This window comes from Thamnophis sirtalis, unplaced genomic scaffold, assembly GCF_051295495.1.
Source record: "Thamnophis sirtalis isolate CommonGarterSnake01/CBP01778 unplaced genomic scaffold, rThaSir2_p1.2 scaffold_15, whole genome shotgun sequence".
Classification (NCBI taxonomy): Eukaryota; Metazoa; Chordata; class Lepidosauria; order Squamata; family Natricidae; genus Thamnophis; species Thamnophis sirtalis.
This window is the reverse complement of record NW_028261395.1, coordinates 21,410,476-21,435,751: the sequence shown is the minus strand read 5'-3', so window position 1 is coordinate 21,435,751 and position 25,276 is coordinate 21,410,476. Positions and strand designations below refer to the sequence as shown.

Genomic DNA, 25,276 nt, shown 5'->3' with positions numbered 1-25,276 from the left:
TCCTTTTCGAACAATTCAAGCACGCTGCTGGAAAGATAATTCCTTAATTTCCTCTTTTCTCATGCTTGAGACCACCTGGGCAGCCGCTGCAGGATAGTGCAGCAAACTCACATGAATTCCTGATTATTGTCTGCCTACAAGTCCAGCAAATTGGAATTGGTGCTGCTGCTGGAGGAAATGAGTAGTAGGGAGGGGGGATTGGTCCTCATTCACAGTAGCCTCATTCTAGCAACAAAGCTGAGATGCTGTAAATATTATCTCTAACATGGGGAGAGGTTTGTTTGGGAAACAACCAATTTAATCTTCTTGAGGACATCAGGGAAAGGATTTTATTTTTATTTTATTTTGCCCAAACAGCAATATGGGATTGTGAACGTAGCATTTAAGAAGGAAGGTAGCTGTCGGGCATCTCATTGAATCTCAGGGAAGGGGACAAGAAATTCAATCTGAAATAGCATTGTGGGGTTTCATTCAGGGCATCAGAAAAGTAAGGCGTAAAAATACAGTACAGTAGGTTAGTAAAAAGGGTAAAGGTTCCCCTTGCACATATGTGCTAGTCCTTCCGAACTCTAGGGTACAGTGCTCATCTCCGTTTCAAAGCCAAAGAGCCAGCACTGTCCGAAGATGTCTCCGTGGTCATGTAGCTGGCATGACTAAATGCCGAAGGTGCATGGAATGCTGCTACCTTCCCACCAAAGATAGTTCCTATTTTTCTACTTGCATTTTTACATGTTTTTGAACTGCTAGGTTGGCAGAAGCTGGGACAAGTAAGGGGAGCTCACTCCATTTTGTGGTGCTAGGGATTCGAACCGCCAAACTGCTGACCTTTCTGATCAACAAGCTCAGTGTTTTAGCCACTGAGCCACCACGTCTCCTGTACTAACACTAGGTTAGTACAGTAACTGAAATGGTCAGGGTTATTTCTGAAGATGGCCACAGGGCATCTATGCATGTGAGAGTCAAAGGCAAAAAAATGGTAATATAGCAGAGGAAATTATTAACAATATTAATGTAGAAACCATCCCTTTATTTATTTGTGTCTATGCGTTGGCAAAGAGTTTATGCTACTTTGTTCAAGTGAATCAAAGTGTTCAAACTCAGGCTTCCTGAGAGCATGACGCAAACTCCTTGGCCCTACAAAAAATCCTTTTATTAATTTACATTGTAGGGACGGGATGGCTCAGTGGCTAAGACACTGAGCTTGTTGATCAGAAAGGTCGGCAGTTCGGTGGTTCGAATCCCTAGCGCCACAAAACGGAGTGAGCTCCCATTACTTGTCCCAGCTTCTGCCAACCTAGCAGTTCAAAAACATGTAAAAATGCAAGTAGAAAAATTCATTCTTTCTTTTCTTGGGATGATTTGAAAACTATACATTAATCTGAGTTAACTAATCCCAACAGATTTTGTTTTCATTATTTTCATTTCTCTTTCAGAGTTGTTTTGTAATCTGTTTTGTTTAGCTTCACACAATCCGAAGTTGCGTCTTCCAATTATAGCCTTACACTTTTTTTACCAGCAAAGTTGAAAGCATCTGTCTTCTTTTAGTCTTTCGTACCAAATTATACATCAAACTTCTCTTGCCATCCTTTAGAACTCCCGGACCTTCTATTTTCTTCTCTGTAACATCAGGGGAAATCCTACTCAACATGGAAACACATATGCCAAATCCATCTGGGAGAGAATCTGACTCCATCCTAAAGAGAAGACATAAATTAGGTTTTCAATAATAAAAGCATCTGTCAGTTAAGAATGACAAGCTGGCAAAAAAGCAGATGAAAGAAAAGAGGTGGTAAATCAGAAAGTTGCATCCTGCTCAAACTTTGATTTGTTGGTAAAGGCACATCTGTCTTCTCTTTGAAAACTCTAAGAAGAATTATTTTCCAAACGAGCCTCTTTGCAAAGATTCAGTAGATTTGTTATTAATGTTTGATTGATCAATAAAGACACTGAAAGAGTCTTTATTGATCAATAGTACACAGCACACATGTGGCAATTGAATATGAATTTGACCCTAGAAGCTTCTTTAAAATAATTCTTTAAAAGTTTGAACTTTTGAAACATTTTGAAACTGTGGTGTCCTTGGTGCTCTCTGAGCTTGGTGGTTTTCTCGCAGATGCTTTATTACCCAACATCTTCAGTGCTAGAAGGGGATGGGGTTGGCTCTTATTTTTATACTTAGGCAATAACCCAGGGTTACCCAGGTATTTATTTATAAAGGGAAAATGTCTGGACAAAATGTAATTTCTAATGTTGGATTTTCCCCCTTACCAGAGGGAGCCCCCTTGTGGAGTACTGTAAAGCCGTTACCATGGCAACTCCACTGCACTGTACTGTAGAAGCTAGTACAACAGTAAGGCGCAACAGGCTGTATCTTAACAGAACAAACACCCTGAAGAGTGTTAGGGGTGTCTTACCCCCAGATAATTTTTCTCCAGAGAGTAAGTCATCTGTGTACCAAGTTGGGTTGAAATTGCTCAAGGTGTTCCAGCGTTAGGGTTAGGGTTAGGGTTAGCCATTTTTATAGAGAGAGATATTAGTGACTTGCTAGCATATTTTGTTAAAATATTAATGACTGGGAGAGACATGGGAACAAGGTCAGCCAATGAATAGACATAGCAACTAAGTCAGCCAATGGGACCTTAAAAAGATCTAAGTCTGTGCAGAGAATTGAAACAGAAACTTAAGAAGAAAGCAATCTGCTGCTCTGAGAAGTAAACTAGCAGTCTGTCTGGGCTTGTCTGCTGAAATGAAACTAACTGCTTGTGTTTGCCTGTAACTCACTTGCCTTGTGTTTACTTGGAAGAACCACCTGTTGGTATTGTACATTTATTCATATATTCTTATGTATATAAAGAAGTTAGTGAATCCTGCTACATCAGTTATCTGTGTGTGTTCTGGATTTGAATTTATGCAACAAATTCTGACATATTTTTATATACTAGTGACCATCCAAAATATTAGCAACCAATGCAGTGATCTGTCCCCTGGGTTCAATCTCATGGCCTGTTAATTATAGCAAGAAGATGCTATGTGAATGGCTTTTAGAAGACATGTCTTCTTAACATTCATCTCATCTTCTCCATATCCCATTTCACCCCACCTGTCAATTGCAAAGAATCAGGACCATACATTACATTGCAGTTTAAAAGATCTATTGCCCATTGTGCTCAAAAATCTAGTCATCCCTAGATTTAGTTCAGCACTAAATTGGGGCCAAATAAGCATCATTGGAATTCAAGGGAATTGAAGTTGGATCATTCATAGAAACTTAATGACTCCAAGCTGATGGTATACTTCACTCCACCTCCAGCTTTGCCTACTCTTCTTTTACACCACCAGAGAGATGGGTTAAGATTAGCCTTAGCTGTTTTGGTTTTCTAATAATATTCTTCCTTTTCTCAGACCCAAATCCTGCTACAGAAATGTTTTACAAGGTCTCCTTATACCCAGATCTGATTGTTCCCATTTGCCATGGATCACTGATCACTGCCCTCCATTGTTAGTTTAGGAAACTATTAGGCTAGTAATGTAAGGTCAGTCATTGCATGGACTTCCTTTATACTTGGGTTTAGCATTCTCCTAGATGACAATTAATTCTGTTTTAAGCACACATTGAACATAGTTTTTAAAGAGAAACAGAACTTGTTTAAAGAAGAGGACTAGAACTATCTGCACAGAAGGTCAATTGAAACTGGGAAAGAAAATTAGGTTTCAAGCTTTGTATTGCTGATCCTGTCCCCGATGAGTGCATTACAGGTTCCTCTGATAAAAGAAGAAATCAATAAATAATTACTTAGAAAGCAGACTTATTTTTGCAATGCATTCACTTTATATATACCTTCTCCATCGTGCTACACCCTTTCAGCATGCCCTTCAACAGTTGAGTACCAACGGTTTGGGTTTGGCTTTGTCTCCATGTACAGGTCTCCAACCTCTATCTCTACGACAGTGTCCTCATGCTGGCCAACGCTTTCCACCGAAAGTTGGAAGACCGGAAATGGCACAGCATGGCCAGCTTGAATTGCATGAGAAAATCAACCAAACCTTGGAACGGAGGCCGATCCATGTTGGAGACGATCAAGAAGGTAATCAAGTGGATCTGCCTTTCCAAGAGATAATAGGCCAAGCAAGTCATTTAGTTTATGATCCCAAGGAAGCTCTTGGACACATAACACGAAACATTTAAAACATATGGTTTGAAAGAAGATCCTGGGGAGGGAAAAACATCATTTTTTTTTCTCAACTAGATGAAACTTTTTCTTTAGGGTCATATCAGTGGATTGACGGGCATTATGGAATTCCAAGAAGATGGTGCCAACCCCTATGTCCAGTTTGAGATCCTTGGAACGAGCTACAGTGAAACATTTGGGAAAGATGTCCGAAGGGTAATTCTTCTTTCTTCTTCTGTTTCTTCCCCCTTCAGTTTATCTGGAGGACATGCTGGTTTTTTTTGCAGTACAATTTTATTTATATATAAAAAAATGAAACCCGGAAAAATGTTTTATGTCTACCTAATTCTGTGTTTCTTCATTGCTAGTATTTTCATCGCTTATGATTTCTTCTGACATGACATATTTTTATTTTATTTATTTAGTTTGTCAAACATGTACAAGATAGCAGATATAAGTATGAACATGGACATGAACGAAGGAAATGAATACAAATAAATGGGGACAGTAGGACAGGGGCGGTAGGCATGCTGGGGCCCTTATGCATGCCCCCTTTACGGACCTCTTAGGAATGGGGTGAGATCCACGGTAGACAGTTGCAGGTTGCAGCTGTGGGGGTTTGAGGATGTAACAACAGAGTCAGGTAGAGCATCCCAGCCGTTGACCACTGTTATTTATTTATTATTTATTTATTTGTTTATTTATTTATTTATTTATTTATTTATTTATTTATTTATTTATTTATTTATTTATTTATTTATTTATTTATTTATTTATTTGTCTTGTATGCCGCCCACTCCCGAAGGACTCCGGGCGGCTCACAATAGACAAGGGAAGGGGGAAGACTAGACAAAGACAACACTTTAAAAACAAAACCGCAACATTCACAATTTCCGCGGGGCTGGATGTTTCACAGGCTCCCTGGCCTGCTGGAGCAGCGAGGACTTGGTGGCTTTGCAGAAAGCCGGGAGGGTCGTAAGGGTCCGGATCTCGACAGGGAGATCATTCCAGAGGGCTGGAGCTGCAACAGAGAAGGCTCTCCCCCGGGGGGTCGCCAGCTGACATTGGCTGGCGGATGGAATCCGGAGGAGACCTAACCTGTGAGATCTGATTGGTCTATGGGAGGTAATCGGCAGGAGGCGGTCTCTCTTCACCTGTTGCTGAAGTTGTATATTTTGCAATCGACTTTGGAGTGGCTTACCTTGAGTTTGTATCTATTGTTTGCCCGTGTATTATTGAGGTTAAAGCTGAAGAAGTCGTTGACAGGTAAGACGTTGTAGCAGACACTTTAATGTACTATGCTTAGATCAGACCACAGGCAGCGCAGTTCCAGATTGTCCATATATGAGAAGACTTAACCCTCCCTTTTTAAGATATTTGTCCAAATCTTCTCCTCCTGCCTCCTCCCACACTCTCCCCCCTCCCAACTTATGAAAAGAGATCCAGACCATTACGTGGGTGTTAATAGCAGGAATGAATAGTTGTAAAGGAAAGATTTAAGCTCTCCCTACACTCTGCTGGCCACTGCAAACTATCCATTCCCAAAGGTGCTATCGCAGAGAAGTAATGTCTGTCCAATATTAAATATTAAACACATAAAAAGTTATATGCAACAGCATGCATTAAAGGCAACTAAATAACCTGCAGCCTGAGTACGGAACAAACCATAACAGGACAGCCTTTGTTTTGCCTGGAGCTTGAATGCCACTGTAAAGTCTGCCTAGGTTTATCCATTTTTGCCTCTATTTAACTTCTCTTTGAAACTCAGAAAAGCAGCTGCATAAAGCTTTTCCATTTATGGACTTCGTTATGTGGGTCTCCATTGTCTCAGTTGACCTTGTTTCTTTCCATGGGGTGAACTTTATAATGGGATCCACACCAGTGGTGCGTCCCAAAATTTTTTGCTATCAGTTTGATGGGTGTGGCTAGGTGGGGGGGGATGTGATTGAGTGGGTGTGGCCAACTTGATGTCACTCATGGACACGCCCACTCCGTCACATGCCCCGCACCTAGCCACGCCCACAGGAAAAGGTAGGAATTTTAAAATGATTTTTCCCTATCTTCCCCCACCCTCCCTTCACTAGTCACCCATATTTCCCCTCTTCCTCCCCCACCACCGCCTCTTTGGTTGCTTAACTTTCACGGCAGCTGGTCCAGAGTTCGAAAGACAAGCTGACTGGAGTTTTGGGCAGCTCCCAGCTAGCTGCTACTTGGACTTGCAAGGCAATGGAATGCGCATAGAAAATGGTGGCGATGGCAGCAGCTTTTCTGCCAGCCGGAGGACTTTTCAGCAGCCTGTGGCCAGCTGCCGCGTCCTTGAGAGCCAGCATGCGAAGTGTTGGGGCAGGTGAGATGAGCAACTGGCAATAGGGAGACTGGTTCGGGGGCATGGCCAGCCAGCCATCGCTACTGGTTTGCTGAAATTTCTGCCACTGCTTCAGGTGAACTGATACGAACCGGCTGAATACCACCTCTGATCCACACTAATGTTTTAAGAGTTGGGAAGGTTTTTTTGTATGCAACTTTTATGGAAGAATTAAGCCAGACAATCCCTCTTTTGGCTTTATTTCTTTGGGGTTCTAAATAATGGGTAACATTTCCAGGAGGAAAAAACATTTCTAGGAAGGTTTGCCATATAATTTATGAAGAGTAGGAAGATTGCCTTCCACCATTTCCTCACCCAATGTAGGAGAAGGAGTGGCAGAATCTGGAGAGGGGAGTCAAAAGAGGGATCAGCTTAGAATCCCTATGTAGCCGCAAGTGGACTAAGTCCAACCTCCCCTGAATTCCGTTGACCATTATCTAACTCCAAGGAGGTGCTAAACATTAGTTGAGAAGACTCCTGTGCATAGGCTTTTAGCAATATATCACTTTAATTGAACCCTCACATGTGGACCTGGTGTTTAACATCTGCTACACAATCACTCTCTGTTTTGACCTAGGCTTCCTTAACAAGCATGAAGCAAAGTCTTGGTCCTGTCAAAACCTTTTTTTATTTACATGACCATGAATTCCTTTCATTCACAATCAGCAAGGCTTTGCAAACAGTCTTTAAGAGGAATATTTATCAACACAAACCTTATCTCACTGGGCAAGCTGTCAGATAACTAGTTTCCAAATGCAGGGCAAGGCAAAATTTAGCACAGAGTCTCTTATAGTCACAAACAAAGCTTTCCACTCTTGAAATGACCGAAGAAACAAATTGTTTCCTATAAAAGCCCCCTCCCTGTTCGCTTCTCTTTTGTTTCCTATGGGAGGGGCCAAACACCTCCAAGGTGTGGCTTTACTCCTAAATCAACCCTGCTTTCTTAGTTGTTCTTGTCTTCTGGCAACAATGCGCATGCACACACTGGGAACAGGCTCCAGCTGTTCCTCTGTCTCACTGCTGTCTAACACCCACTCTGCCTCTGATGCAGAGCCCTCCTCTGAGCTTTCCTCAGCCCCCAAGACTGGCCCATGTTCCTCCCCAACCTCCTCCCTGTCTGACTCTGCTGCCAGCTTCACTGGCTGTCGGTGGGCCACAACACTCTCATGTGAATTTTACTTAGAAGAGGAAGAAAACTTTGAGGGAAATTGTCATGGTCTTGTGTGTAATGAGCATCCAAACAGTACTGAATGCAGCAGAAATTTCCATAGTGATAAAATATACATAAGAGTTAGATTCATCCTCCTTCTAGTGCAGTGCCTTGTAACCTGTGTTAAGGATATGGAAATCCATCCGTTGGCACTGCAGGAGCTCCTATAACATAAAGTCCAGGTGACATTGACCTGCAAAATGGCAATTGGGAGGAGGAGGGGAGCCAAGTAATGTATGGATTTTTTATTGTCAGAAAATATGAGCCTGAGACAGGACTGGACAGATTTGCACAATTCTTATTTTATTACTAACTACTGTTTTAATATTTGGTGGGCAAGACAGGGCAGGAATATGCAGTGAGCTCACAGATTTTCTTTTTAAATACGTAAAATTGCAAAATAATGACAATTAAAAATCAAAAAAGGAAGGGAAAAAATCCTTAGATGGACATTTAACATTGGATTATTACATTAGTATTAGGCAGAGGGGGAGTCTCAAGGGACTAGCCAGACCCACAGTTGTGTGGGCCTCAGTGCCCCTCCACACACAATGTTGTCTTCTAAAAAGTCAGTCTTTTCAACTCATTCTCAAGCCACACACACAGACACACACACAGACACAGACACACAAACACACACACACACACACACACACACACACCAGTATGTGGATTAAGCATATGCTGCATTTTAAGAGAAACATTCTTGTTTTGAATGGTAGCATTTATCCCTGGCTATTCATTTCTATATTTTAAGCCTTTCTTTCTAAAAATATCACTTCCTTCTTTAGATCAACCTTCCCAGCTTGCTTCACACTTTCTAAAGCAGCATGCAGATGTAGCCTAATAATGCTTTTGATTCTCTTCGTTGGAGCAGAACGCTCTAAGATATCTCCCTTGAGATATCTGGTGCCTTTACTATTAAATATCTGGTCCTTATTACTATTATTTTTTCCTATGAATTTCACAATTAGTAATGAAGGAAGTTTAAAAATGGGGCACATCATTTAGAAGTTCCTTCCCTGGAAAGTTGAGAGTAGAATAGAGTAGGGTAGGGTAGGGTAGGGTAGAGTAGAGTAGAGTAGAGTAGAATAGAATAGAATAGAATAGAATAGAATAGAATAGAATAGAATAGAATAGAATAGAATAGAATAGAATAGATTTTTTTATTGGCCAAGTATGATTGGACACACAAATTTGTCTTTGGTGCATATGCTCTCCAAAGACAAATTCCTTGTGTCTCCAAACACACACTGAGTACATTTCTTTTAGAAATAGCAATAGACCCAACCATTTATAATCATGGTCCCTATCTGGTTTGAAGGATTTAAAAAAAAAAATCTGTGATGGTGTCTTGTAAAATTACAAACGTTTTTCTCAAATGCTACAAAATCTGCAGTGCTCCTTGGAGTTAAAGCCAGAGAGGGAAATCATCTCACATTATCAGAGTACTGAAAACTCAAAGCTACTACTCTTTATTTCTGGAAACAAGTGGGATTATAGAATATAATCTTAATGGACGGTGACACTTTCCAGTTAGGTAACCTGGGTGACTGCTGGTATGTTCTAAGAAAGAACAAACATGGACACAAGTATTCTAAAGGTGACGGTTGGCATAATGTAGAAGCAGAATAAAGATACAGTGACAATTAAACAATAGCATTTAAAAGAACGATTTCCTACATCTGGTGTCTAAACGCAATTTAGATGTGCTCCATTATCCTCACAGACCACATGGACATTGATTCTATAGCCTGGAGACAAACTCTGAGACCTATGAATTATCACTCACAGAAACAGAATGTTTCTGGGACATTTTTATTTTATTTTATTCAGAAAGTCAAAATACAAGCTCAAAAAAAAAATTATAGAAACAAACCAAAATTAGACACAATATTAAAAAGTGCATTAGGAAAAAAAGCCACATATGCATATATTGTCCCCCCTCGTTAAATATTCATAAGTATATTGCAACAATAAACATGCCTCTCCCCCGCAAAGCAGGCCTACAATTTATTTACTTCTACATATTTGTATTTGTATTTGTATTTTATTATTTGTATGCCGCCCTTCTCCGGGAGGACTCAGGGCAGCGAACAATTCAAGGGGGAAAAAGGGGAACATAAAAAGACAAAATAGAAATAATAAAAGTAGACAACAGTCGCACAACCATACATGTCGAGAGGGGAGGGAACTCATCACCCCCAGGCCTGCCGGCAAAGCCAGGTTTTGACGGCTTTTCGGAAGGCCTGGAGAGAGGTGAGGGTCTGAATCCCTGCGGGGAGTTCATTCCAGAGGGCCGGAGCTGCCACAGAGAAGGCCCTCCCCCGGGTAATAGCCAGGTGGCATTGGCTGGTAGATGGCACCCGGAGGAGGCCAACCCTGTGAGATCTAATGGGTCTGTGGGAGGTAATTGGCAGCAGGCGGTCTCTCAAGTACCCAGATCCAATACCATGAAGGGCTTTATAAGTTACGACTAGCACCTTGAAGCGTATCCGGAGACTGATCGGTAACCAGTGCAGCTCACGGAGGATAGGTGTAACGTGGGTGTACCGAGGTGCACCCACAATCGCTCGTGCGGCTGCGTTCTGGACGAGTTGAAGTCTCCGAATACTCTTCAAGGGCTGCCCCATGTAGAGCGGATATCTACTTGCAGCCAATTTAATATGTCATCTTCTATAGATAAGAAAAGGTAATTAAGGGGTAATCCATCATCTCAGATCAGAGATAATGATTTTAGTGATTTGTGCTAGATAAGAATTTTTGGTACTGGTAGATGAGAAGGCATTGAAGCAGTGGTGCGATACAACCGGTACGCCCTGGTACGGGCGTATTGGTGCCTGCTGGGAGCACCAGGTACTGTTCTGGTACAGTGATCTGGAGGGCCCACTCTCCGCCTGCCCTCTTTACCTATATTTGAGCCAATCGGGGCTTTCACGCACGGAGCATACAGTGCCTGTGCAATGCTCCACCGAGCAGCTGGAGCATCGCAGGCGGTAAGTACGCATGTGTGTGCTGCATGCATGCTGCACAATGTACATGGTGGATGCCCAGCCCCGTTGCAGCATACCAGTTGCAGCGGGATCTGGAACCCACCACTGCATTGAAGACTTTGTACACATTAAATACAATAATAGATTCTTAACAGAGGGGCCTTTGCAGTTTACTTTGGTGATAGAAAGAGGATTTTTACAGAATCCTGACTCTGAATGAAACCAGCCAAGAATAAATAGAAAAACCAGCATAAACTAAGTGAAAGGACACTTTAGTGGGGGAAAAAGGGGGGGGGGAGCATGTGTTGGAAGAAATGTCCTTCTGGGTTCAGTTCCAAGTGGGGGAAAAGACACTGGAAACATGGAGGCTGCTTGGAAAGATGATTTAATGGTGGACAGGGCCACATGGCTTGAGTTCCTTAACAGAAAAAGGTCAGAAAACATGAGAATCCTTGGATTTTATATCCTCTCTAGGGCCCCACCTCTCTGTTTCCTGTTCCTGTGTAAAAAATGTATTCTGATTGGTTGTCAGACCTATGAGGGGGTCTTAGCTAGCTTTTTAGGTTGTGTGCTAAGTTTGGTTGAAACTTGGTGGGTAGTGCAATGAGATGGGGTAGAGCTTGGTTATGTAGAATAGGCTGGCTCAGGCCTTAATGGTCCATTGACATAGGTGGGGGGAGCTATTAAGAGTGGGCCTGTTTCCTGCCTAAAAACATGTTTCACTGGCTAAGGCCTTTATGGCCCATTAACAAAGGTGGGGGCGATGAGTTTCTGCCTCTCTGACTTTCTACTGCTCTTTTCAGGAGAAATATTCTACCCTTTTAAAATTTCCTAAAATATTTCATTTTCTAGGAGATGGGTGGGTGCTAACTTCCTACACATCAGCACCGAATAAAGGAGAATTTAAATTAAAGAGGGAAAGTTTCAGGGTCTACCAAAGAAGCAAACTTGTAAGGGAGCTACAGAGCTACATCAAAGCGGCAAACAACAGGAGATGAAGTTGAGACAAACAGTTGAAGTTGCTCATCAAAAAGCGGAGCCTATTTATAAGCTTTTGAGTCTGAAGTTTCCAGCACTGCAGTTGAATCAATCATGAATTATAGAAATGCAATACAATGTTTGTAGCGAACGTTACATTATGCCTGCAAGGCACCAGATCCACCAGAATTGCAATCAGTAGTTTGAAACAGTTACAATCAAATTCAATCATACTTTGCAACATGTTTAATAGTTTTTCAAATGTAACTGCTAAGTGCCTGGAATTTTTCCATATTAAAATAACAAAAATCCTCTTGTTTTGTTCCTTTTCCGTTTTGACTTTCATGTCCTTGAATTTAAGCATAAAATTCTTCTTAAGCAATTGAAGTCAGCAACAGTCTAGTATAGCACCAAAACTGAAAGTCTAAAGCAGACAGCAATTATACATGGGCATAGATCAGATTGGTGACAACAATATTTCAACCCTTTTGTGTTTTCCACAAGCTATTTTTCTTTCGTTACTTGACATATACATCCATACTACATGTAACTTGTTAATCTTATAAATGGCAATTAATAGTGAAATGTAAAAAACACATACAAATTGGAAGAAACCAATTGCCATTTTACACTTCCTTCAATTAATTCTTTTCTTTCTTACATCGTCTTACTGCAAGTTTGAACAAACCGTCCCCTTTTATTCCCTGCATATTTAATCTTTCTTTCAAAGTGTAATAATAGAAGGCATTTATGTTTTGTTGTCGAGATTATTTACTATGTTCCTGTGCTTCATTAATTTACACAGATTATCAATACAATCTATCAATATAGCCCACAATACAGTATAATTCCATGATATGCCAGTGTAGTTAGCAAGTAGGGGGCCAGTTTCTAAGTCCAATAATGGAATGGAATGAAATGGAATAGAATAGAATAGAATAATTTATTGCCCAAGTATGATTGGACAGACAATCTTTGGTGCAAATACTCTCAGTGTACATGAAGAAAAATAAAATAGAATACATTCATCAAGAATCATAAGATACAACACTTAGTGATAGTCATAGGTTACTAATAAGCAATCAAATCATACTAGGAAACAAATAAAACAATATACATTTTAAAAATACAATAAACACTTCTATGGCCACCAATTCTTCTACTTTATGACTGCTAGTTTTAGACAGAAATTAATTTAGAGTACCATATTTGTTATTAAGGTTTTCTTTGAAGGCAGATTTATAAACCCCTCAAACTCATGACTATTCGATATTCCATAGAGATCACAGCCAAATTATTTTATTATAGCCCCAAAAATGCATCTTTTACTGTAAATGTTTTTTCTTGTTTGTGCATATTTAAATTGTCTGGGTGGTACGACATGTGGTAAGAAATTGGTTACATCAGAGTGGTTTCACAACCTTGATGATGTGTTTGCAATACAAGCACTATAATTTAATCATATAAAATTCACCAGCTGTGGGAAAGCAAAAATTACCTCAGCATCTAAATATTCCCAAAATGTCCACAAAATTTAAAAAAAAATCCAAGAATACTGACGAAGGAATCCTCATTTTTAAAAAAGAAAAACAAGTTTTAATTATAAACCTAGGTTATATAATTTTATATGCAAATTCTGCTGGATACTACTATTACTATATTATTCATCAGGATCTGTTTTTTTTTAAATTGAGAATGAACTACCTTATTGGCATTTGAAGCTTTTGATTTAGTCCTTCAACATTACTATTGCAAATTGCTGATAGTTTTAGATGCACAAGAGTTAAGTTGCCATTTTAATTCATGAGTTTACTAAACAGTACTCCAGAATAAAATCTACTCCCATCATTATTAATAGTCCATATCCAGACAAAGTGGCATATGACAACATAAAGCGTGTGGTTAAGTATGCTCTCGTTCTATCTACAGAGCCTTCTATATATAATAAATCGAAAAGAATAGTTGCATAGCATTTAGAGTTGGAGGAGATGCTTAATGCAGTAATTAGCTTCAAAAGCAATTGAGTTAGATGCATTACTGCAGGGCTGAGGCAGTTGCTTGCGTAAGAACTCAAGAGTAATGGGAGGTCTGAACTTCCCTTTTCACACATTTATACTAGAATAAATTAAGTTGAATGGAGTCTCGGTTCTTTGACAGTTCAGTTGTATAAATACTTATTGCAAGAAAAACCCTTTAGAGTTAAATGAGACTTACTCTGGGGAAGGATGTAGCTGGAAGGTAGAAGGTGTGGGGGACATAAAATATCTAATAAAAATTAGATATTAGATATTTTGCACAAAAACCAGCAGTTTGTATTTCAAAACTATCTTTCTGTCTCTCATCTGTCTATCTGTCTGTCTGTTTACCTATCTACCTACCTATCCACCCACCCACTACCGTTGAGCCCCAAATTTCTGTTGCTAAGGGAGATGTTTGTTAAGTGAATTTTGCCTCATTTTATGAATTTTCTTGCCACAGTTGTTAAGTGAATCACTGCAGTTGTTAAGTTAGTAACATGGTTATTAAATAAATCTGGCTTCCCCAATGATTTTGCTTGTCAGGTGGTTGCAAAAGATTATCACATGATCCTGGGACACTGCAGCTGTCATAAATATGAGCCAGTTTCCAGCATCCAAATTTTGATCAACGATCATAAGTGTGAAAAATGGTCATAAGTCACTTTTTCAGTTCCTTTAGTCACTAAATGAACTGTTGTAAATTGAGGACTACCTGTAAACAAATAAAATAAAAAAACAAATAATGTAATTTTAAGCTGTTTTACCTTGTATAACTTTTGTCTGAATAGAATAGAATAGAATAGAACAGAATAGAATCCTTATTGGCCAAGTGTGATTGGACACACAACAAATTTGTCTTTGGTGCAGATGCTCTCCGTGTACATAAAAGAAAAGATACGTTTGTCAAGAATCATACAGTACAACATTTAATGATAGTCATAGGGTACAAATAAGCAATCAAATCATATTAGGAAACAATCAATATAAGTCGTAAGGATACAAGCAACAAAGTTACAGTCATACAATCATAAGTGGGAGGAGATGGCTGATAGGAACAATGAGAGAATTAATACTAGTGCAGACTTAGTAAATAGTTTGACAGTGTTGAGGGGATTATTTGTTTAGCAGAGTGATTGTGTTTAGGTAAAAACTGTCCTTCTGTCTAGTTGTTTTGGTGTGCAGTGCCCTATAGCGTTAGTTTGAAGGTGGGAGTTGAAACAATCTATGTCCAGGATGTGAGGGGTCTATAGATATTTTCACAGCCCTCTTTTTGACTCATCCAGTATACAGATCCTCAATGAAAGGCAGGTTGGTATCAATTGATTTTTCGGCAGATCTAATTATCCGTTGAAGTCTCTGTCGATCAGAAAGATTGGCAGTTCAGCAGTTCGAATCCCTAACGCCGTATAACGGAGTGAGCTCCCATTACTTGTCCCTATTGTAACGTGTGGGTTGTGTTGTTGTGAGGGAATTGACACGCAGGAGCCATGTGCAAGACAGATCTTTATTATAACACAGGTGACAAGCGATTCAAACGTTCCCTGCAACTGTCAGGGTATTTATACTAGCACTCAGACCAACTGTCAAAACGACCAACCAATCAGGTCGCAGCTGGTATTTGCATATTGAATATGCAACACTCCTTCCCCCCAGTTCTAAAGACCAAATGACCAGCCAATCACGTCGCAGCTGGTATTTGCATATTCAATCTCTCTCCTTCCCCCCAGTTCTGCTGTTTCAAGATGGTGGTGAGTCCTTCGTAGCTAAATTTTAGAACCAGGAAAAAAAAACAGGTCCTTTGGAATCTTTGCAGCAGGGAGGCTCTCGTTGTGTTGTAGCTCTCGTTGGTTCGAGAAGCAAGCGGTGGCCTTTGCAGCGGAAGGAGGCTCATGGTGTAGAGGACAGTCTGGTGTATGTTGTGAGTGTGCTGCTAGGTGGCAGCTTGGAGAACGAGGCTGTTGTTGAACGCAGCGGTTGGAACGAGGCGGTTGGAGTGCCGTAGGAACAGCTGGTGGCAGGCAGGCAGGCAGGCACAGCTGGCGCAGTTTAGCCATCACGGTCCATAGGCTGCTGTTGATGTCGCTTGCTGGCCATAGCGGCGGCCCTGACAGGCCCTCAATGTAGGAAAGAAATTTTTTTTTTTCCTCCTGCGTTCACGTTGGCTGATGTTGTTAGGCTCTGCGGGAATCGCATATCAATCCCACCCTCGTCGCCAGTATTGTAACGCGTGTGGGTTGTGTTGTTGTGAGGGAATTGACACGCAGGAGCCATGTGCAAGACAGATCTTTAAGACAGATCTTTATTATAACACAGGTGACAAGCGATTCAAATGTTCCCTGCAACTGTCAGGGTATTTATACTAGCACTCAGACCAACTGTCAAAACGACCAACCAATCAGGTCGCAGCTGGTATTTGCATATTGAATATGCAACAGTCCCAGCTTCTGCCAACCTAGCAGTTCGAAAGCACGTAAAAATGCAAGTAGAAAAATAGGGACCACCTTTGGTGGAAAGGTAACAGAGTTCCATTCGCCTTCAGTGTTTAGTCATGCCGGTCACATCACCACGGAGACGTCTTTGGACAGTGCTGGCTCTTCGGCTTTGAAACGGAGACGAGCACTGCCCATTAGAGTCGGGAACGACTAGCACATATGTGCGAGGGGAACTTTTACTTTACACACACATTCACACACATTTTATACACACACATATCACAGAAGTGAGTACACCTCCTCACATTTTGTAAATATTGAAGTATATATTTTCATTTGACAACACTGAAAAAATGACACTCGTAAAGTAGTGAGCATACAGTTTGTATAACAGTGTAAATGTTCCGTCTCCTCAAAATAACGCAACACACAGCCATTAATGTCTAAACTGCTGGCAACAAACTGGGAGGCTTTCAATCACCAAAAAAAAAAGAAAAGAAAAAAAAACAGTTACATTAAAAGCCTAAATAAGTTAATACAAAATCCAAAACACTATGGTCCAATTAAAGGAGAGAAAAGGTGAGATCAGGAAAATAATAAAAGGCAGGATGCAAATAAGTAAAATAAAATAAAACTATCCCCTCTGAAATTAAGTATCTATGAAAACCCACCCTTGAGACACGAAGATCTAGATTTCCCCGGTAATTTGCTTCCAGAGACGCTCGGTCAGGTTTGTGGTTTCAAAAAGAAACCTGAAAAAAGAAGAAATCACAAGACATTATTGTTAGAAAGCTTCTTGGCCAGGATGAACTTGCACAATATATATAAAGTAACATCCTAAATTTAATTTCTGTAAAACATAATTTAGTACCCTCTGAATAATTTACATTGATGCCTCTCTTTTGGCACAACAACTTCACCTGGGGAAAAAGCCATGTCTTGTTCGGTTTGATTACCTGTTTATATCGGCTGCTGAAGATAATAGAGGATGACTCTCCAGGGTCTTTGTGAGTCAACGGTAAACAGACATTTTAATCTCAACTGAGCAATGGCTTGCTAAGTTCAGGGACCGCGTTCTTCCTCATCACTCCAAGGAATAGCAAAACCATTGTGCTTGTTGCTCAGAATTTCTCTGCTGGATTAGGCCAAAGTACTGTTCGACACAACATGCTCTCTTGGGGAACTTATGAACTAGCCAGTGTCTCCAGAGATTCTCAATCATCCAAGTCATCATTGTCCAAAAGGTGCTTTTCAAAAGGTAACTGGACCTCCTTGGGGTTTTTTTTTTCTTAAAAAGATTTTGCTTCTCATCCAAGAAACTCCTTCAGTCAAGGGGAAAAAAAGCAAGCAAGTTTAGTTGCCTTTTGGGCAAGCAACTTTGGGACAGCACAGCTGCCACCTCTCCCAATTTCATTTTCTTCATAGTAGGTCAGTAGCTAAGACATTGAGCTTGTTGAACAGAAAAGTCAGCAGTCCAGTGGTTCAAATCCCTAGCGCCGTTATATACCTATATGTATATAACATTATAGGGACGTGGTGGCTCAGTGACTAAGACGCTGAGCTTGTCAATCAGAAAGGTTGGAAGTTCAGCGGTTCGAATTCCTAGCGTTGCGTAATGGGCTCCTGTTACTTGTCCCAGCTTCTGCCACCCTAGCAGTTCAAAAGCACATAAAAAATGCAAGTAGAATAATAGGAACCACCTTTGGTGGGAAAATAACAGCGTTCCGTACACCTTTGGCTGTTTAGTCATGCCGGTTATATGACCATGGAGATGTCTTCGGACAGTGCTGGCTCTTCGGCTTTGAAATGGAGATGAGCACCGGCCCTTAGAGTCAGGAACGACCAGTACATATATGCAAGGGGAACCTTTACTTTTACCTTTATTCATGTAACAAAGTAGGGTAGGTTTTTTTGTTTCCTATTTTGAATTCTTCCTGAAAGATGCTCCATCCTATCATAATGCTGCATGCTTCACAAGGGGAAAAAATGTGTATGGTACATGGAAAATTAGCTTGTTTGTCTGAAGGCTAATCTAAAGCTCTTTATCTTGATGGTGTGATATAGAGTATGTCCTCCAAAGAAGAATTGGGTATTATAAGCCATTCTACCAGCAAAATGAAATATAATGCATGATTAAGTTATTTAAGCAGGGGGCACATTGTCATCTCATAGGAACCAAGGTTACTGCAGAAGCCATTAGAAACTCTAGCTGCTGTCCTATATTGGCTGATTGTAGATCAGAAAGTTATCTGGCTAAATTATGTTCCCCTTGCCTAACTCTACCTGATGATGTGTTTGGTTACTGATAAGGCTTACTTGTAAAGTCAAGTTGTCAAGAGTTTGGCATTGGAATAGTTTCAAATTTCTGACAGCTCGGTGAAATAATGGTATTCCTAACTAGGATTATTTCAGGAGGTCTAACACACACCTCACCTTCCTACTGCACTTAACTGCACAGTCTGTCTAAAAGCTACTTTGTGTGTGATTTGCTTGGTGTTTGTTTAATGAGTTGTATGAACTCAGGCAAAAAAGAAGATATTAACAGATTAACATAGCTGGAAGGGACCTTATAGGTCATCTTGTCCAACCCCCTTCTCAAGCAGGAGACCCTACATCATTTCTGACAAATGGCAGTCCAATCTCTTCTTGAAAGTCTCAAGTGATGAAGTTCCTACAACTTCTGAATGCAACTTCTGTTTCATTGGTTGATTGTTCTCACTGTCAGAAAGTTCTTCCTTATTTCTAGGTTGAATCTCCCCTTGGTCAGTTTCCTTCCATTATTCCTTGTCTGGCCTTCAGGTGCCTTGGAAAATAGATTGACCTCTTCCTCTCCATGGCAACCCTCAAGTATTGGAATACTGCTATGATATCTGCCCTGGTCCTTCTCTTCACTACACATGCCCAGTTCCTGTAAGGAACTGTAAGATGACTAAAACTGTGTGTGCACGCCATTGCAGTGGTTCACTGGTACAGAATATTTCACATCTTTTAGCCCTTTGCTAAATAAATTTAACTCAGCTTCTCTTTGCAAATGGAAGATCCTGCTTTGCAAAACAAATATAACACAAACGAAAATGTTTCCATCATAAGTGGTGGGGCCACCTTGTGCAATCATAAAAGCTCATCAACATTGTCCATGGAATGGTGGTGGTTGTGAGGCATAATCTCCCTCTGAGAGCAGATTTGCAGCCTTCTCTGGAAGTGCCCTTGGGCGATGGAATCCACAAACCTGAAAACTGCCAAGGCTGAGCAACAGTGACGTAGATTAAAGTTCAAAAACCATGGTGCAATTGTCCTTAGGTTATCTTGTGGAAGAGTGTCCTCCACCATGTCTAAAGGCCTCTGCCTTTGAGATCTCCATAAAACCAAGGGAATCAGCCTTTGAAAAAGGAAAGGCCTGGAAGAATTTTTCCTTTTGATGGATTGGTGAAGAAGACAAGATAATCCATTCCTTTTCATTCTAAGGACATAATTGCACGCACAGGGCCAAAATGGAACCATCCCAATCAAGCACTATTACCCTCATCCCAACAGTATCATAATGACTGCAGGATCTTCTTTGCTTGAAAATTGAACATCTCTCTCTCTCTCTCTCTCTCTCTCTCTCTCTCTCTCTCTCTCTCTCTCTCTCTCTCTCTCTCTCTCTCTCTCTCTCTCTCTCACACACACACACACACACACACTGTGTGTGTGAGTGTGAGACTCACTCACTCATTCACTCACTCATATGCACACACAAACCTTCTGTATTTCTTCTGCAATCAACCAAGACCAAATTCAACTCTCTCTCCTAGATCCAGCATATCTCTCTCTGTCTCTCTCTCTGTCTCTGTCTCTGTCTCTCTCTCTCTCTCTCTCTCTCACACACACACTCACACACAATCCCTCTATATTTCTTCTGCAATCAACCAAGACCAAATTCAACTCTCTCTCCTACATCCAGCATCTCTCTCTCTCTCTCTTTCTCTGTCTCTTCCCCTCTCCCTCTCTCTCTCCCCCTTCTTCCTCCCCTCCCTCCCTCTCTGCCGTCCCCTCCCTTAGTATAAGAACTGTAGCTTTCATCCACCGTCCAAGGCTACGACACTATTATAAACCATCCCTCCACAGTAAAATGGCTAGGACACTTAGGTCTACAAGGCAGCGTTATACCCCTCTAAACAAAATGATTATCCTTGTCATATTTGTGCTGGGTTGTGGATTATGCTGTCAAATACTTTCAGTGTCTTTCTATAGTCAACATACTTTAATTAATTGAAAGAGAAAGGATAGGAAAGAGTGGGGGAACTAAGAGCCTTTTCTTTTTTGTGTGGCTTGCAAGCACAAAGCATTCACATCAATTTACAAAACTGCATATGGCCAATAAGTCTTTCATTTCAGATCTTATTTAAAATGGCTATTGCTTCTCTTTCTTTAGGAAAATTTTCCTCCCATTTCCAGTTATTTTATGCATTTGGGGCTTTGGTTGTGTCAAAGCACAGTTTTACTGGGACGTGATTTCCTTCCATTTTGCTTTCCCCAACAAAATACGGTTGTTGCATCTTTCATTTGCAAAAAAAAAAAAATCTATTGCCTAGTATTGAAGCAGTTGAGGGCTTTCCTGTGTTTTGTGAAGAGGTTGCTCCTGACTAAATAAATTAGGAGTGACTTATTAGAAATTACTTTTGGAAAGAAACTCAAGCTCTATGTGCTGCATTATAGTTATTTACAGTATGTGCCCCAGCCTAGTCCTTGAAGCCATCCAATGATGCACGTATCACCAATGAGTCCATCCATCAATGAGTCCACACCCAACAGTCCGATGTGGATTCAGCCAATTTGCAGGGGTGAAGATGTTTTTGTAACAGACGCTGTGGGAAAGTGACAAGAAGACTTTCTCAGAGTCGTTTCCTGAGTGATGCAATCCACATGGCCCTCCCTCTGCACCCATTCCCCAAAAAGTGAGAAAATGCCAGGCCTCTAGGCACCAGGCTAGAAGTTATAAAGCAATTAATTACATGGTACATTATTGTGGCCCAGCAGGAGCTGTTGGAGCTGCAAACAGACTCCGATAGTGAGGGACCCTATGAGTCGACTCTGGAAGATATGGAGGACCCTGGACAGGATTCAGATTCTGAGCAGGGACCAGAGAGGCTGGTTGGCCACCAGGAGGCACCTGAGGCATGGAGCAGCGGTGAAAGCCAAAGGGAGTTTGTCCCTGACGTCAGGCCTTGGAGCAGTGGGGAGGAGCTAAGGGAGGTGGTCCCGGACGCCAGGCAAAGACGGGCAGATAAGCGCCGACAGCAACTATGGAGATAGAGAAGATAATTGGGGCCAGATGGTTGTGATTAGGCTCCTCCCAAGAGAGTATATAAGAAGAGACTTTGGGAGGAGGCTTTTTGCAGGACACAACCATTATACTAAAGCTGGAGAAGCTCTTGTGTGTATTTCTTATCTGTGGAAGTCTGGGTTGCTGCCAAAGTCTTGTCGGCGTGTTAATTTATTGTGAATAAATTGTCTAGCAGTAATCTTGTGTCGGCGTGACTCACCGTACGGAGTGGGGTCAGAACAGTACAGGATATATAGGAAAGAAGGATAGAAAAGTCTAAAGAAAGTATAGCCCCTCCCCTTCCCCTGAAGAATGGAAGATTCATGGATCTGACACATTTGGCTCCATCCCTCATTAACCCTAGGTGGCCTTCATATCTTTTAAATAGAACCTTCCAGAGGTTTGCTCATGGCTATGAAAGATGAAGCAAGCACTCACTGTTAATTTACCCCCTTTCCCCACCAGAAAACTTCAATGATCTCCAGAACAACAATATTGATTAACGTGAATTTAATGACCAGAACTTTTCTTGATAGATTACAGAAACTCTATGGTGAAAAGAGATTATAAATAAGGCTGGGAAAACAAAACTAGTTTCCAGAATGCATTTTGATAGCATTCGTACATGACCTTTATCCGTTATTGTTCTTAGTAGTAATTTGATTTCAGATGAACTATGTTTATTTTTTAATTAAATTTGATTGTGCTGGTCATCCTGCTATAAAGCAACTCTGGGCGGCTATTACCAATGTCTCCTAAGACAGTGATGACTACCCCAAAACTCACAAACGAAGTCATATAAAAGTTATTAAAAATCATTTTTCATACAATGATGTGAACAATTTAGTGAAGGATTAACATATTTTTAAAATAACACACATTGTAGGTCATTTTAATATATAACATTTGAAACGTGCCTTAAAAGCAAATGTGGATGACAGCCCCTAAACTTTGATGGATCACTCACTAAGAAACAATATATCCCCATTTTGGGAGGGAGTGATAAGTTAGAGGAAGTAACTGAATAACGTATCAGTTTGAAATGGAGGAAATCTAACAACACCTACTCGAAATTAGATAAGAAGTTACAAGATTTGGCAATAAGAAACCACAAGTAGGGACAAAAGGACAGGTAGTCAGGGGTGGGATTCAGCTGGTTTGGGTGGACCTTACGCTAATATTACATCTGGTTTGCCGAACCGGTAGTTGGAAGGACTGGCTGGCCGCACCCACCCCATCCTGCCCCTCCCAGTGTTTAGTCCTCGCTGTCTGTCCTACGAATGATAGCCAGCAACAGCCAGGCCACGCCTGATTGGCTCCAGCGCGGTATGGCTGAGCGCGGGCTGTCAGACCCGTGGCTATTGGCCTCCCTGCTTGACAGCTCCGTATAAATAGCTGTCAAGCAGGGGGGAGGTCTCCCTGTCTACTGCTAGCTTGCTTGTTGAACTGTTCTATAATAAAGGTTGCTATTGACTTACCTCAGGCGCCTCCTGCCTCTTTCCTTCAGGGTATATATCACCCAGGAGATTCCACATGGCCCATTCATCATGCCAGGTAAGTACAGGGCCAACATGGAGGGTCTGGGAAGGCAAAAAATGGGCTTCCTGGAAGTTCCGGCAGCCTGGAAACGGGCCGGATTCCAGCCTCTGGAGCCCGGGAGAGACCGTTTTTGCCCTCCCAGAGGCTCGAGGAAAGACTCCGGAGCCTGGGAAGAGCGATAATGCCCCCCGCCATTGTGCAGGAGGCAGAATAGGCCACACCCCCATGGTCACGCCCACCCAGCAACTTGGCAGAGAACCGGTTGCTAAAATTTTTGAATCCCACCCCTGCACATAGGGCTTAAGCAAGGCAAAGCTCCATAGACAAAAGGACATAGACTAAAAGCAAAGTAGAACCCCCTTCCAAAGGTAATAGCTTTGTGAAATCGTACCTCCCTATTTCTGGAAATCAATTGTATAAAAGGCTATGTTTTGCTGTTGTTGAGATCTCAGCCAGTGGTAGGTTCCTAACCAGTTTACTACCAGTTTGCTGAGAGAGGGTGTTTTGTGTGCACGCAAACATTTTGTACCCGTCGCTTCTGCACCAGGCTGAACCATTTTGGGAGACAATACCTGTTCTGAGAGTTTCATAGATGTCCCAGGTACCTAAGAATGTGGCAGGGAGAAATAAAGCATTGAGGGGAAAAAAGTTAACATGATGCTGATTATGCACTAAGAAGTTACATAAATAAAAAAAAAGCTTTGAGAGTAGTTGGAAAAGGTGAAAAAGAAACTGCATTAGCAGCTACGTCAAATAAATTGTTTTATTGATCTTACCTTTAGGCCTCCAAGGGTCCCTGATGTCTTTCAGAGACACCCACACATTGCTTCTGTGTAGCTCTTCCAGTGGCAGTTTTTTTCTTGCTTTTCTTTAAATCAGGTGTTAATAACCTGACTCAGTTGTCTTTTTTATTATTGCTCAGCTGAATGGATCAAACGCACCAATTCAAACGCAAACAGCTTCCTGCAGTATTTATAATAATATTTCTTTCTGATGGGAGAAAGAAGCCCAATTAAAACGTTGGGAGAATTTCTAACTGAAAGGGCTTCAAGGTTGCCGGTAAACATATTAGCCGGTGTATCATTCGCTTACGTTAACTTATCCTTGATTATTGCCACTTGAATAATGTGTGCTGGCTTGTACTTCTCATATGTTAGCTATCTACTTGAGACATCTTAAGTACAGGTCTGCCTTATCCAAAGTATGAAGTACTCTTTGGTAGGGACTTCAAGATCGATGTTTGGGTGGAAGAAAAATGTTTGAATGATACTTCTGCTTGTTTTCATGTAAGCCTATCCTACTTACGGTCTCAATAAGATGAACAAAAAAAATGAGTGAGTCCTTGCCATCACTGGCAAAATATTATTTGCCCTTTTAAATAGGAGCAATGAACTTCCTCAAAGAGCAAACTAATAATGAAATAGTGACAGATAACACAAACAATTTTTGCTCTAAGGAAGGAAGGAAGGAAGGAAGGAAGGAAGGAAGGAAGGAAGGAAGGAAGGAAGGAAGGAAGGAAGGAGGGGAGGGGGGGAGGGGAGGGGAAGGGAAGGGAAGGGAAGGGAAGGGAAAGGAAAGGAATTCATGTCAGAAAAGTTTGAGTTTGCCATGTTAGTTCTTATGTCAATATAGTTTATGTTTTATATCCGTGATGGGGAACTTTTGGCACACGTGACACACAGAGCTCTCTCTGTGGGCACATGAGCCGTTGCCCCAGCTCAGCTGCACTGCACATGTGCATGTGCCTCTCACTGTCCAGCTGATTTTTGGGTGGCAGCCCATCCCTCCGCACCCCATTTTTGCTCCCAGGAGGCTGTAGAGAGGCCTATTGGGGCGCAGGGCAGTCATGCACACATGTGTGAGGGATACGGGAGTGGGTCAGGTATGCAAGTATAGGGGGCATGGGGCAGTCACTCATGCATTATGGGTGCAGGTGCGCGCATGCACTTTTGGCACACAACAATGAAAAGGTTAGCCATCACTACTGTTTTATATGTTTATGTGTGTAGTTTATAGAGAGAGCGAGAGAGAAACAGCACATGCAAGACAGAGAGAGAGAGAGAGAGATTGGTGAATCAGTATTTTATAAGGAAAGTTGTAACAACCTGTTACAATTAAACTTCCTTTCTTTACAAAGATTAGGATAGTTTATATATATACAAGTGGAAATAAAATGTCGCTAGTTTTAAGATTCTTGCTAGTTTTATTATTCTGAATTTTTTTAAAGCTGAATGCAATAATGAATCCTAACATTTGAACTGGTGTAT

The 25,276-nt window shown here is 41.2% G+C and overlaps 1 protein-coding gene across 7 annotated transcripts in view; it reads left to right on the top strand.

Annotated features, from left to right (window-relative positions):
- Nucleotides 1-25,276, top strand: part of GRID1 (glutamate ionotropic receptor delta type subunit 1) — a 763,397-nt gene that overhangs the window by 650,699 nt on the left and 87,422 nt on the right. For all 7 annotated transcript variants that reach the window (XM_087702059.1, XM_087702060.1, XM_087702058.1 and 4 more), the window contains exons 7-8: nucleotides 3,924-4,085; nucleotides 4,266-4,385. In XM_087702059.1, coding sequence (XP_087558185.1) covers nucleotides 3,924-4,085; nucleotides 4,266-4,385 — 282 coding nt within the window. The remainder of the gene's footprint in view (nucleotides 1-3,923; nucleotides 4,086-4,265; nucleotides 4,386-25,276) is intronic.